Consider the following 14444-nt stretch of genomic DNA (forward strand, 5'->3'; position numbering starts at 1 on the left):
AGTTGTACTCGGGTGAGGCTCTTCTGTGTTTTCAGTTTGCATAGTTTTCCGATGTTGTGCAAGATTTCTCTGAGAGCTTAGGTTTCTCCTGCGGTAAAAATATCCATGAAAAGTTAATGTTAATAGTTGGATATGGGACACACTTCCAAATGAGATTTGCAATCCAGTTCGATTAAAAACTTCTACATCAGACACAGGGAACTACAGCTGGACAAGCAATGATGTTATCAGAATCTGATCCAGTGAAGATTTTCATTAGATTTCCCTGAACCCTGGTAAGGGCAACAGTCCTGGGTGTACGTCACCTCTCTCCCTTTGATAGCTGGGGCACCAGTGCAGGTGCTTCTTTAGAATGTGAAACAGATAACAGACAAGTATGGCACAAATAATGCACTGCAAATGCTTCCACAGTATAACAACCATCCTCCGTGCCACCTCGCTCTCTGACGTCGACATGTGCACTGACACAAATGATGGCAAACCTACGAGCTAGCTTAGGCAAGCAGTCCAAGCTGAAAAACACCCTCTCGGTTTGTCATTCTATTTAAGCTGCAGAATTTCCCTGCATCACTGCCTGCTGTTTCAACCATTCCACCACCCCGACATCCACCTGTGTCCTTCAAAGGGATGTTTAGCTCATCGCTCCAACATTTCTATGTGTATCATATTTGCAGGGAGTGATGAGCCAGACCCCAAAACACAGACTGTAATTGGCTGGTGTTATAAGTCATTTCAAATGTGAGATGTCTGGCTGAAATGTAGGATTGGGTGCGGCTGCACGCAAAGGATGTGAAGAGAAACAGCAAAAGAAAAAAAAAAGGAAGGGGCACCGATTTCTCATTTGAAAAAGCAGCATGATTACTTGAAACTCAGATTGTATTTCATTGAATATTTACACACGCTGCATTATGTTATCTCCAAGCCAGCAATGCAGACATGTGTGAAACTTGCAAGAATGTGTACATATGGTCTGCAATGATTCTTTGAGGACAGATCATCCAAAGCAGGGGGATTGAACATTTATTACACCTTTTATTTTACTACTAGCCATAGCTGAACACAAACCATAGCAACCAGCTCAAGAAGGCAGGGGTGACTACATATGTCTGGGTGCCATCACCGCCATGCAAGTCTTTTAAAGTCAGGTTTAAAACAAATAAAAAGAATGGCAAAGGTGACTGGACAAATGAGAGAGCTGAGTTTTAGAGTGCCTATTCGAATAGAAATGGAAGCAGTGGTGCGTTGGTGAGTCAAAGGCGCAGAAAGGGATAAAAAAAAAACTCAGTCACTGTGAGGATCAGCATGTGGTAGTGCGTGTGTTGGAGCAAATGCAGCGCTGGGTTTGAACATGATGTGAAGGGCACATTGTTATTAAAGACAGAGTAGTCTGATTTGAAATATTTATGAAATTCAACACATTTTAAAAGCACGGGTTTACCAAATGCATTTGTAGATGAATAAGATGCCAGCACAGAGCAAGAAGTGGACAAAAAGCTTTTGATGGTGATAAATTATTTCACAGTGGGTCCAAATGAGCACACGTTCGTTCATGTTTGTAGGTTTCAGGAGCGGCTGAAGGACTGCAGTGGTCACGCTCAAAAAACAAAAAGGAATGCAGGAAAAACATCTGAAGAAAGAAAGTAATGATGTTCAGCAGAGATCTGTCAAGTGAAATTATAAAACAAAGCACACATAAAAGCCATCTTTTCTTTTGTCAAATAGTGGTTGGATAGTTTTCAGATGAATATGTGTGATACACATACAGGGGGATTTGGGTTTGTTTCGCAGCCACAGGACCTGGGGGTACCTTGCAGTCGTTAAGTCGACCATGAGCTCCTCTGTATACCAAAGTGTTCTTGAGTCAAATATATCTGTGTTCGACAGCTAAAGCTTGGTTGAAATTGGGTTGTGCAACAGGATGATGATCCCATGCAAAAGCAGCAAATGTACAACACAATGACTGAAAAAGAAAAGAATAGAGGCGACTGAAATGCTGTGAATAAACAAATGAACCCACACTGAACTGAAGACTGAGCCAAAATTTCCCCACAGCGACGTGAGAGACTGATAAATTCATAAAGAAAGCTTTAACTTCACGTTATTGCTGCTAAAGGTGATTATTATTTTCAATTACATCTTAACACATAACATTTAAAAATTGAAATTGGGAGTACTTTCTTTTTCATGACTGTACCTGAAACATTTAATATGAGCACAGAGTTTAAGGTAAGTACTTTCTGAGAGGTTCTACCAAACACCAGAGGTGCGATGTCACAAAACAAGGTCATCTGCGCTGTTGAGACATTTTTGTATTCACACTTCATGAAAATTGTCCCATAGCATCTTTCCCTAAATCCAAGTCCTTTATAAAAATGATTTGTAGTAGAAACTCCAGAAGTCGTTATTGTGTCATTATTTTAATTGTCTCCTCGGCACAGTTGTTGTAAGTGGTTTACTGAAAGGAGCACCTGTGTGTGCATGAGAGCTCTCAGCGGGTCTCTCTCCAATAAGTGAGAGTACGATAAAATAATGTTGTTCGACATTATTATGAGACGTGAAGTGTGCCTGCTGAGCTTTTTCCACATTTACAATCTGGAAGCATTTTAAATCAACCTAAATCTGAACTTAGAAACGCAGCATTTAGATTAATTTACTGACTTATTAAACCTGTCTATATATTGAAGTCTGTCAGCCAAATTCCCAGACTTGAATAGAGCCTAGTCCAAAACTAACCCAGTGAAGAACTCCACTGGAGAGACTGACTTACTGACTCTGGAAACTGAGGCTGGAACTTCTAAACTGGTCTAGAATTGAAGTTTCTTTTTATTTCACCTAAAAAATTGGGGGTAATATAAAATTTTCACTGATTTTCACATTTGATATGACATTGACCCAATTTCCACTCATGTTAAATCAGCTCGAGCTGTCATTGGTACCTACAATCACACAAAATTTCAAACGATATACTTGAGACTGTGGACACTAGACTGCTAACAAACAAACAAACGGACAAACACACTAACAAAACCAATTACATGCAAAACTCCCAAAGTAACTTGGTGGAAATGTCTGATTTAAAGATTAAACTCTGAGGGCTATATCTCGGTTAAAGTAAGCCCCTGACAGTAATTTACTTATAGCAGAGCTTTTATTCCAAGGCAACTGCAGTAAGTTAAAAGTAGGAAGACAAATCAAGTCATATTAAGAAACCAATCCTGACCTCAAACTGCGTACAATTAACACATCTACCAAACCAAACTTGGCACATTCCTGTCCAAAAAGGCCTGGTCTGGCTTTGCACTTGCTGGGTCCAAACCAGGTCTGGATGAGAGGCAAGAAATAAAAATAAACTAAACACAAACACATCTTCAAACACAGCTCGCTTGCAAGCACTGCATGTTTCATGTTTAGAGGTCACAGGGCAGTTACTGCTGCACACCTGAACTTAGCTTTATTACCTACACCGTGAAATGGGCTGATTAACACGTATATCAGCTTCACATAACACAAAATACTCGACCCTGCTGCTGCTGCATGTGTACGCTGACAAACAGGCCAAGATGCTGTCTTGATGCATGCTCAGTCATCCAGGACGTAGCATTTCCAGTGCGAGAAACGACTGAAGAAGTGACTAAATGTATCTCCCACTGAAAACTTTTTAGGAGGCGAAAATGCTGCGTCACAGCTGCTCGCAACAACAAGTCCCAATGTAACCCCTGAGTATAGATAATGGCCACATGATGCCAAAAAATGGAGTGAGGAGCTGGTGAAAAACGTCTTTGTGTTTCCTGGTGAATCAAACCGTTATTTCAAACTATTTTTTTAAAGATCAAACATAGCAAAAAGTTCTGTGGTCTCCTAAATGTTACACCCCTGTCCAGACCCTGAAATACTAATTAGAGTTGAACACCCTGTGTGCTGCGCTCTGTGCCTGCACGCCACACTGAGGAAACCGTTTCCCTTATTTTGAGTAAAAATTCAAAGCATGTTGTTCCAGTTTCTCAGAAATGTAAATTTGTTGTAGCTGTCCTTTTTATGCAGCTTATATTTTGGTTTATTATGTTTTTAAAAAAATCACAGGTGATGCTTTTCACTGAGCTACATTTTTGCCATATTAACTGTTTAAAGCCTGAACTATCAAATAATTCTTTTTTTTTTAATTCAACATTTATTGAACCTCCTGACTTTAAAAAAAGATATATAGATTAACATATAAATGAATTTGTTACATATTTGTTACATCTGGCCTTTTATTTCTTTTTCTTTTGCAATTTATTGCCTAAAAATGTGGTGAGATATTTATTCCCGTTTTTCAATGTATCAAATATGATACACTATGAGTTAAGGAGTTAAAGGTATCCTCTCTTTGGCATCACACAGATCAATCAGTGACTTAAATCAGTCTGATGCTTGAGCTTCTGGCTCACAGAAACTACTTGTATACATGCCCCCACCAAAGAGGTGACAGTGTTCAGTGTCCTTATAACAGGTTTTGGCGACTGGGGATCAGACTGCCCCTCCTGTACATGGTGGGCTTATGAGGGACTGGGTGCATGTTACTCTTTCTGGCTACAGGGTGGGACCAAGGCAACTCTACCCTGGGGAGGATTAACAGATCCCTTGTTCTTCCCTTTATAGGGGTTTTCTGAATAGCTCTTGTCTGACCCCTCACTCAGAAGCAGTTTTGCTTGGGAGACCCTTCCAGCGGTAAATTGGCCCTCACAATATATCTCCTGGCATTACACAGGCGCACAGACCCCTTCATCATGACAAGGTGGAGGGATATCTGGATCCTAGTTATCCATCTGACTAGGATGCCTACTGGGTGCCTCCCAGGTGAGGTTTTTCAGGCCTTTCCTACTGGGAGAGGACCTTGGGGAAAAACCAGAATACATCAGAGAGATTAGATCCTTCAGCAGGCTTGGGAAGCCTTGTTGTCTCCTTGGAAGAATTGAGTTGGCTGCCCCCACTATTCAGACCCAGACCTAAGAAAGTGGCTATGGATGGATGGATGGATGATAGGACGACAATAATTTGGTATAACTTTGAGTACTTGAATGTCCAAATGTGCCTTTAAACCAAAGCGATAAAGTCAACGTGAGCCATAATCTCTTTTTAAAACCTGGTAGGAGCTCAGAGTTGTATAACTTTGAGCATGAGGTGCAAAATACAGTCAAGATCTACAAACTTTTAGTCAGCAGGAGAAAACATATCATTTTACAGTCAGAGGCATATCTGCCAAGTCTGCCCATGAGTTTGGAGATTACTACACACACCATCAGCCAGGACAGTGTGCTACCAACCCACCTCCCAGCAGCCAAGTTTTAATTAGTTCATACCACTTCTCATTTTAGTCTCTCACCAGGAGCCAAGTACACGAAGTACAAATGACACAAAGTTGTCCTCCAGACAGAAGGAGGGTGTAAATGTACAAGTCACAGTACTGTCATGACTTACTGGGCTGTCTTCAGCTTAACTAGCATCACATGTATGACAGGAAACAGGCCTAATTCAGTTATTTGTGAGGCATAAATCAAGCCTCCATGAAGAATAAATAATGTGACCTTAATACTGCTTTCAGTAGAATTTAATCTGATTCTTTTTAGCAGATTGTTTCATATATGCAGTCAGGTGAAGAGTAAAGTGTGTTATTAATGTTTCCATGGGAATTTAGAGGGTATGCAAAAGCCAGGTGCTGCTCATCAAAAGCAGTTTTAGACCAGTTTGCTAGTCTGGAGTATTCAGTTGTGTGTTAAGACAATGCCGCAGTCGTCCCAGGACTAGACACTTCAAATTCACCCCAAGTTACGCCGTGCAATATTCAGAGAAACTACAACTATGTTGATGTTACAGTGAACGATGGCTAACACGTCTGGAGTAGCAAGATTTACTGCTGTGGAAACACTGAATCCCAAAGTGATGATGGAGATGAGTGGGATTAACTTGTTTTTGCATCAAAATGATTCAAACATATAAATGAAATACATTAAATCACGTAAAATATCTGTTATTGATGATAAACACAAAGAGAAACATTAAAGAAACCATAAACATCCCTGTTTAAACCATAATGGGCTCATAGATAATCCCTCTTGGTCCCTAAAATAACTCAGTGAATACATGAATTCAATAATGTATAATTATGGCTCATTCTTTACAACAAATACTTTTGGTATTTGTAGTTTAAAAATCAGAAGAGTTTCCTCAGCACTGCTTCTTGTGCATGCATTTATGGTGCAGAGGCCTATATTATGTGGTGACTAGACTACCTTCATATTTTTAATATGCGAGTTCACCAGCTCACAGAAAATAAATCCACATGGAGTATATTGGACAGGAGGCGATATGAACCCTGCCAAATACTTAAGATTGATGGGAAACTATGAAGGAAAAGCTCCACCTAGTGGAGTGAAGTGTAACTTTTTTCCTTCTGCTTTTTATATTCCTGCAGCAAAAAGACTCACACATCCCATTCAGCTAAAAGGAAGAATATGTCAGGATTTTTCCCATATAGAAAACAGGTTTTGGGCATTTCCCCTTTAGGAGTTTCAGAAGAACTGTGGTAAAAATATTTTAAGCATTTTAAAGTAAAAATTATTTTAGTTAAGGTAACACACATGTGGACTAATTGTCCCCCAAAGTCCTGTTTTGAGCCAGACCTTCACGTGAACTGACCGTGGAAAGCAGAGAACACAAGACATAAAAACAAAACAGGTTTTTAATCAATATTTTATTCTGAAAGGATCGATCTAAGGTTATAAGCAGTTTATAAAAGTTTATTTTCACATCATCTACTGCTGCTACAGTTTATGCACACAAGGCATAATGAAATCCATGCACATTTGCCAACATAATCCACAACTAACATTTCACACTTTACATTCCCTGTTCGAGCTCATCGTGTGTTTTTCTTTAGAGGTAAATACTACGTGATTATAATTTTACACATTCATGGATCCTGAACCACATTCTCCCTCTTGTGCACACTTCTAACGTGTCTGCCGAGAGACTCCATCCATTTGAAGGATTTGCCACAGCAGTTACACACAAAGCGTTTCCCCTCGGTGTGGATCGTCTGGTGTCTGTTCAGAGCGCTCGTCGTGATGAAGGTCTTGCTGCATATTTCACACCTGTACGGCCTCTCTCCCGTGTGAGTCCTGATGTGAGCTGCCAGGTGGGAGCAGTTACTGAAGCGTTTTTCACAGACGGAGCAGCTGTAGGGTTTGTCTTTGCCCTCCTCGTTGCCGTGGAGGTGGTGGTGATGGTGGTAATGGTGGAAATGTAAGGCTTGGTCCTGCAGACTGGCTTTCAGACTGGAAGGAGAGGAGATGAAGTCTTTGATGTCTGACTCGAGGGCTTCGAGCTGGTCAGCATCGTGACCCATCCAGAAGTCCCTGTGGCTCTTCTGCTGCTCCTCCTTTTTGACCTCTGAAGTCTCTGGATGCTCCTCATCCATCTGCCCCAGGCTGCTGCCTCCATCCTCCTCCTCTTCCTCGCACTGCTCAGGCTCGGCCTCAGGCTCAGAAGCATCCACTGCAGGGTCTGACTGAAGAGGAGGAGGAGGAGAAGGACGGTGGCGGTGATAGGTTTGCTGCAGCAGCTGGGCTGCAAGACATTTGTCTGATGGAGGCTCTGAGCAAAAGACAAAAGACGCCGGAGTTATTCATTTTTAACTCAATATACAGACATTATAAGGAAAAGCTGCACGGGTTTGGCTATAAAGCGGGTTTAATTCAAACCTACCTGCCTTGAGAAGCTTCAGCTCCAATCTGAGACGGCTGATTTCCAGATCTTTTGAACGACAGAGCTCCTCTTTGTATTCGGCTATTGTCTTTTCAACCGCTCCAAATATCTCCTCCGCGGCCACCATCAGCCTCTCGCTCAGAAAAGCTTTCAGTGAATGCATCCTGGACATTTAGACGGGAGGCTGCCAGCTCTCGGTGGCTCCTGAACACGTATTTGTGCGGGTCCGTGAACGTCACGCTTGGATTGTAAACACGGACATGAAACTAGTGAGGTGAGAAATGTGCAACACGAGAAAACAGCGCCACCTTCTGGCGTGGAGGACAAGAATAAACGTTACGCCTTGATGATAAAATAAAAAAACATTCTTTACTATGATTTCTGTTCTATTTAAATATTATAAACAGTGCTGTTAAAAAGAATTTTCCTCTTTTTTGAATATTTGTGACACTTACATTTTTTAATATCAATGCTAATAAAAAAATATGTCCTTCTTCAGAACACCAGTGTGCTTGAACTTCAGCACAGAAAAGAAAGCCTGATATTCTGGTAGAGAGCAGAATTCACGGTTCCCTCAATTACAGCAAATCATCCAGGTCCCGAAGCAGCAAAGCAGCCCCACTAAAACCATCATGTTTGAGTGTCGGTGTGATGTTCTTTTTATGAAATGCTGTTTTAATTTTATGTCAGATGTAACAGGACTCAAACCCTCTACAAAGCTCAGCTTTTGTCTCATCAGTCCACAGAACAGTTTCCCAAAAGTCTTGGAGATCATCAAGATGTTTTTTTGGCAAATGTGTGATCTTTTTGGTTAGCGCTCTCCCATGTGCGCCATTTTTGCCCAGCCTCTTTCTTGTTGTTAAATCATGAACTCTGATCCTCTGACTGAGGCAAGTGAAGCCTGCAGTTCTTTAGATGTTCTGGGTTCTTTTGTGACCTCCTGGATGAGTCATTGATGTACTCTTGGAGTAATTTTGATAGATTGATCACTCCTGGGAAGCTTCACTGCTGTTCCAGGTTTTCTTAATTTGTAGATAAGTCTTATAAAAGGTTTTATAACCCTTTAGAGACTGACAGATATCAGTGAGTTTGTTTCTCAGCTGTTATATCAGGGTATGCCGTGTAGCTTTTTAGATTTATGTATTTTTAGCCTACTTCATTTTTTCAGACAAGTTCTATTTAAAATATTGTATATGATCCTGTATGGGGTTTTTTCTTGGCTGTTTATTCTTGTCTGCTGACAAAACACACACACACTCTCACATACATTCACTTCATCATCCCAGCTTCAAAGCCCTTCCTGTTCAGGCCTGGCCCCGATATTGCTCACAGCAGGATATCAGCTGTAAGCCTGTTCAGTTGATTTCTCCTGTTCATTTCAGCAACTTTTTCAACTCAGTTTTTGAAGTTTTCAGTTAGGAAATAACAATCATTGCCTCCATATAAGGACCCATATGTCAACAAACCCCTGAACTCATTGCCCCAACTCTGGGAAAAGCTTGTGAGGGAAGAAGTGTAAAGAGCTTGGGTACATACATGTCAACAAAACAGCAACCACAACAAAGAGAGGAGGCAGGAGGGAAAGGAGTCCCAGGATTAAAGGAGAAATTGTGGAAATTATAGTTATTATAAGGGCAGCATGGTGGCACAGTGGTTAGCACTGTTGCCTCACAGCAAGAATGTCCTGACTTCAATTGCACCATCAGGCCAGGGTCTTTCTGTGTGTTGTGCCCGTGTCTGTGTAGGTTCTCTGCAGGTACTCCAGCTTCCTCCCACAGTCCAAAGACATGCAGTTAGTGGGGTTTGGTTAACTGGATACACTAAATTGCCCATAGGTGTGAATAGTCTATGTGTTAGCCCTGCGACAGACTAGTGGCCTGTCCAGGGTGTACCCTGCCTCTCGCCCTAAGAAATCATCAATGGCAGCCATTCCTTTCGGTATGCTTGATGACCTATTTCTTTGCTTTATCCATACTTTTTTCTTCACATCGTTCTGCCAAAAGCTGGTTTCATCTATGCATTTTTCAGGCTTGTGCAGGCTCTTTTAAAGTAAAATCTGACCTTCTTGTTCTTGAGTGTAACAAGTGTTTTTCACCTTCTTGTAAACCTTTTGCATTTCCTTTCATGAGGGCATCTCTTGATTGTTGACAATCACACATCTACTTTGTCCAACCACTGGTAGGACCTGGATGTCAGCCACTTCCTCTATCTGCCGGTGGTACATACCGTGCAGGAGCTTACTTATCCTTCCATGATGGTTCCTCCTATTTTTTGGGTTTCTGCTGCCTGAGGCATTCACTGAGCACATGGTCAGTTGGGGCTGTCTTCCTGATGTATTCATGGATGTTTTTTGTCTCATCCTGGACTGTGGTACTGACACTCCCCCAGCCGCCTTCCTTCTGCTTAGCATACAGCCTCAGAATGCTGGACTTGGGGTGAAACCCTCCATGCATGGTAAGGTGGTCTTCCTGGTCTCGATGTCAGTGGCTTCCATCTCCTCCTTTGGCCAACTTATTATCCCAGCAGGGTACCTGATCATGGGGAGGGCGTAGGTTTTGATAGCCCAGAACTTGTTCTTACTGAATAGGATAAGGGACCTATGATTGTGTTGAAAGCAATCACATGTTGATTGTACACCACCCTTTTATAATCAGAGACAGAAGTACTTTGTATGTATATATATATAAAAAAAAACACCCAGCACGCCCCTGCGGGCGGTTTATCCTTCAAGCTCGGGTCCTCTACCAGAGGCCTGGGAGCTTGAGGGTCCTGCGCAGTATCTTAGCTGTTCCCAGGACTGCGCTCTTCTGGACAGAGATCTCCGATGTTATTCCCGGGATCTGCTGGAGCCACTCGCCTAGCTTGGGAGTCACCGCACCTAGTGCTCCGATTACCACGGGGACAACCGTTACCTTCACCCTCCACATCCTCTCGAGCTCTTCTCTGAGCCCTTGGTATTTCTCCAGCTTCTCGTGTTCCTTCTTCCTGATATTGCTGTCATTCGGAACCGCTACATCGATCACTACGGCCGTCTTCTTCTGTTTGTCTACCACCACTATGTCCGGTTGGTTAGCCACCACCATTTTGTCCGTCTGTCTCTGGAAGTCCCACAGGATCTTAGCTCGGTCATTCTCCACCACCCTTGGGGGCATCTCCCATTTTGACCTCGGGACTTCCAGGTTATACTCGGCACAGATGTTCCTGTACACTATGCCGGCCACTTGGTTATGGCGTTCCATGTATGCCTTGCCTGCTAGCATCTTGCACCCTGCTGTTATGTGCTGGATTGTCTCTGGGGCATCTTTACACAGCCTGCACCTGGGGTCTTGCCTGGTGTGATAGACCCCAGCCTCTATGGATCTTGTACTCAGAGCTTGTTCTTGTGCTGCCATGATTAGTGCCTCTGTGCTGTCTTTCAGTCCAGCTTTGTCCAGCCACTGGTAGGATTTCTGGATATCAGCCACCTCCTCTATCTGCCGGTGGTACATACCGTGCAGGGGCCTGTCCTTCCATGATGGTTCCTCGTCTCCCTCCTCTTTCTTGGGTTTTTGCTGCCTGAGGTATTCACTGAGCACTCGGTCAGTTGGGGCCATCTTCCCAATGTATTCTTGGATGTTCGTTGTCTCATCCTGGACTGTGGTGCTGACACTCACCAGTCCCCGGCCCCCTTCCTTCCGCTTAGCGTACAGCCTCAGGGTGCTGGACTTGGGGTGAAACCCTCCATGCATGGTAAGGAGCTTTCTTGTCTTTATGTCAGTGGCTTCTATCTCCTCCTTTGGCCAGCCTATTACCCCAGCAGGGTACCTGATCACGGGCAGGGCGTACGTGTTGATGGCCCAGATCTTGTTCTTACCATTCAGCTGACTCCTCAGGACTTGCCTGACCCTCTGCAGGTACTTGGTGGTTGCAGCTTTTCTAGTGGCCTCTTCATGGTTCCCATTCGCCTGCGGGATCCCCAAGTACTTGTAACTGTCCTCTATGTCTGCAATGTTGCCTTCTGGTAGTTCAATCCCCTCAGTTCTGACTACCTTCTATTAGATTATTCTGTTATTATATGTTACCTTATATATGTAATCAAAGTAGTTGAATTAGAATACTGCTGTAGATCACATTATACCCTTTAATATAGAGTGTGTGAGCTGTATGTAGTTTAGTTCTCATTATACTTTTGAGTTAACAGAACATATTCACATATTAGTTCATTAGATAAATGTGCATCACTCTGTATCCTTGATCTGCTGGGAATGTGTTACACTGTTTTCTTGACATGCTTAATTGTTGAATCATGAAGAGAAGGTTGTAAGCAGGAGACTCTGTGTCTAAAGACAGGGGAGATAGATAGCCCACATTCCACACCCCCACCTTACAGAAAGCAGAGAAACAACTGCCGAGGTCATAACTTAGGCGCTGTAACAGAGAAAAAATGTGATGTTTTGGCTTTTACGACTAGCTGGGGGCCACTAGAGACTATAAAAAGCTGAGCAACCCGTCACCATTTTGAGACATGTGCCTGACCCTCTGGTAGCATCTCTCCCGTCCGGACGTTGTAATGCTCTTACTGTTGAATTGTATGGAAATAAATGATTGTTGATTGAGCATTGATACACCGAGTATTGTCCTTCCTTCAGCCCAAAGATTCAAAGAATTGGGAGATTTCCTCCTTTGGCCAGCCTATTACCCCAGCAGGGTACCTGATCACGGGCAGGGCGTACGTGTTGATGGCCCAGATCTTGTTCTTACCATTCAGCTGACTCCTCAGGACTTGCCTGACCCTCTGCAGGTACTTGGTGGTTGCAGCTTTTCTAGCGGCCTCTTCATGGTTCCCATTCGCCTGCGGGATCCCCAAGTACTTGTAACTGTCCTCTATGTCTGCAATGTTGCCTTCTGGTAGTTCAATCCCCTCAGTTCTGACTACCTTCCCTCTCTTTGTTACCATCCGACTACACTTCTCCAGTCCGAACGACATTCCAATGTCATTGCTGTATAGCCTGGTAGTGTGGATCAGTGAATCGATGTCTCGTTCACTCTTGGCATACAGCTTGATGTCATCCATGTACAGGAGGTGGCTGACAACTGCTCCGTTCCGTAGTCGGTATCCGTAGCCAGTCTTGTTAATGATCTCACTGAGGGGGTTCAGGCCTATGCAGAACAGCAGTGGGGACAGAGCATCTCCTTGGTAGATCCCGCACTTGATGGTGACTTGTGCTATGGGCTTGGAGTTGGCCTCTAGTGTTGTACGCCACATCCCCATTGAGTTCCTGATGAAGGCTCTTAGGGTCCCATTGATCTTGTACAATTCTAGGCATTCCAGTATCCAGCTGTGGGGCATTGAGTCATAGGCCTTCTTGTAATCAATCCAGGCAGTGCACAGGTTGGTCAGTCTGGTCTTGCAGTCTCGGCTGACTGTTCTGTCTACCAGTAGCTGGTGTTATGCGCCTCTGGTATTCTTGCCAATTCCTTTCTGTGTCCCGCTCATGTATTGACCCATGTGCCTGTTCATCTTAGCCGATATGATGCCTGACAGGAGCTTCCATGTAGTACTGAGGCAGGTTATTGGTCGGTAGTTGGAGGGGACCGGTCCCTTCTTGGGGTCCTTGGGGATCAGGACCGTCCGGCCTTCGTTAACTAGCAGCTGGTTCATTTGTGCTGCCAGACGCTTGTGGAGTGCAGTCAGCTTCTTCAGCCAGTAGGCGTGAACCATGTCGGGCCTTGGTGCTGTCCAACTCTTCATACTGGAGACCCTTTCTTGGATATCTGCCACTGTGATGGTTACTGGACCCTGTTCAGGGAGGTCGCTGTGGTCTGCCCTCAGATCCTCTAGCCACTGAGCATTGCCGTTATGGGTTGCATCCTTCTCCCATATGCTCTTCCAGTATTGCTCCGTCTCCAGCCTTGGTGGTGCTGTTCTCTTATTGTTCCCTTGCCACTGAGAGTACACCTTTGCTGGTTCTGTGGAGAACAGCTGGTTTATTCTCCTGCCTTCTATCTCTCTGGTGTACCTCCTCAAGCGGCTGGCCAAGGCTGTGAGTCTTTGCTTGGCAGTTTCCAAGGCCTCAGGTATGGACAGCTTGCTGTATTTCTTAGGCACCTTATTTGTCGCACCTTTCTGCAACTCCGTTAGTTGGCTAACCTCCCTCTGTGCTACTTTGATCTTGCCCTCTAGCCTCCTTCTCCATGGAGGGTACTGCCCCTTGTGGCTGTTCAACTTGTAGCCAAGCATCTCACTGATCACTGCTGCCGTATTGTAGATCAGCTTGTTAGTGTCGGTAATCGTGGTTGTAGGTATTGCCCGTAGTGCTGCATTAACATCATCTAGCAGACCTTCTGAGGGTACTTCACGTAATCTTGGTAACCGGCTACAGGGGATCCAGGTTTCAAGCTTGGCCATGATCCTATTTTTCAGGTCAGTTCCTCTCGCACTCAACGATCCTTCTCCTATCGCACTCTCCTATCGCTATGTACCCAATCTCGGGTGGGGGTGATGATATCGCCCCCCTGACCTGGCGTCCTGACTCCTCCTTGCCGTAGCATTTGTGTTGTACCTCGTCAATCTCTAGCTGTGAGAGCAGTCCCTTCTTTCGAATGTTGGAACACTGAGCTACTAATTGTTTTGGGTATCGAAGAATCCATAGGTCCCTCATCCTATTCATGTAGCCCCTTCCGCCGGGGTTACTTGCGTAGTAGCATTCCAACAACGCCCT

The 14444-nt window shown here is 43.9% G+C and overlaps 1 protein-coding gene across 1 annotated transcript; it reads right to left on the reverse strand.

The window, feature by feature from the left end:
* Positions 1 to 6711: 6711 nt before the first annotated feature.
* Positions 6712 to 8008, reverse strand: LOC309717643 (uncharacterized protein). The gene is made up of 2 exons (XM_082552357.1): positions 7744 to 8008; positions 6712 to 7632 (listed from the first exon to the last, which is right to left on the reverse strand). The coding sequence occupies exons 1-2, from the start codon at positions 7913 to 7915 to the stop codon at positions 6950 to 6952; spliced, it is 855 nt and encodes a 284-aa protein (XP_082408483.1). The 5' UTR covers positions 7916 to 8008; the 3' UTR covers positions 6712 to 6949.
* Between the last annotated feature and the right edge of the window lie 6436 nt (positions 8009 to 14444).

The sequence above is a fragment of the Aulonocara stuartgranti genome (genome assembly GCF_965226115.1).
Source record: "Aulonocara stuartgranti genome assembly, chromosome: 11".
NCBI classification, from domain to species: Eukaryota; Metazoa; Chordata; class Actinopteri; order Cichliformes; family Cichlidae; genus Aulonocara; species Aulonocara stuartgranti.

Excerpts from the sequence above, each read along its gene's own strand:
- LOC309717643 (XM_082552357.1), bottom strand. The coding sequence starts at position 7,915 with ATGTCCAGGATGCATTCACTGAAAGCTTTTCTGAGCGAGAGGCTGATG. Across the intron at positions 7,633-7,743 it reads GCTGAAGCTTCTCAAGGCAG|AGCCTCCATCAGACAAATGT; the intron begins GTAGGTTTGAAT and ends TCTTTTGCTCAG.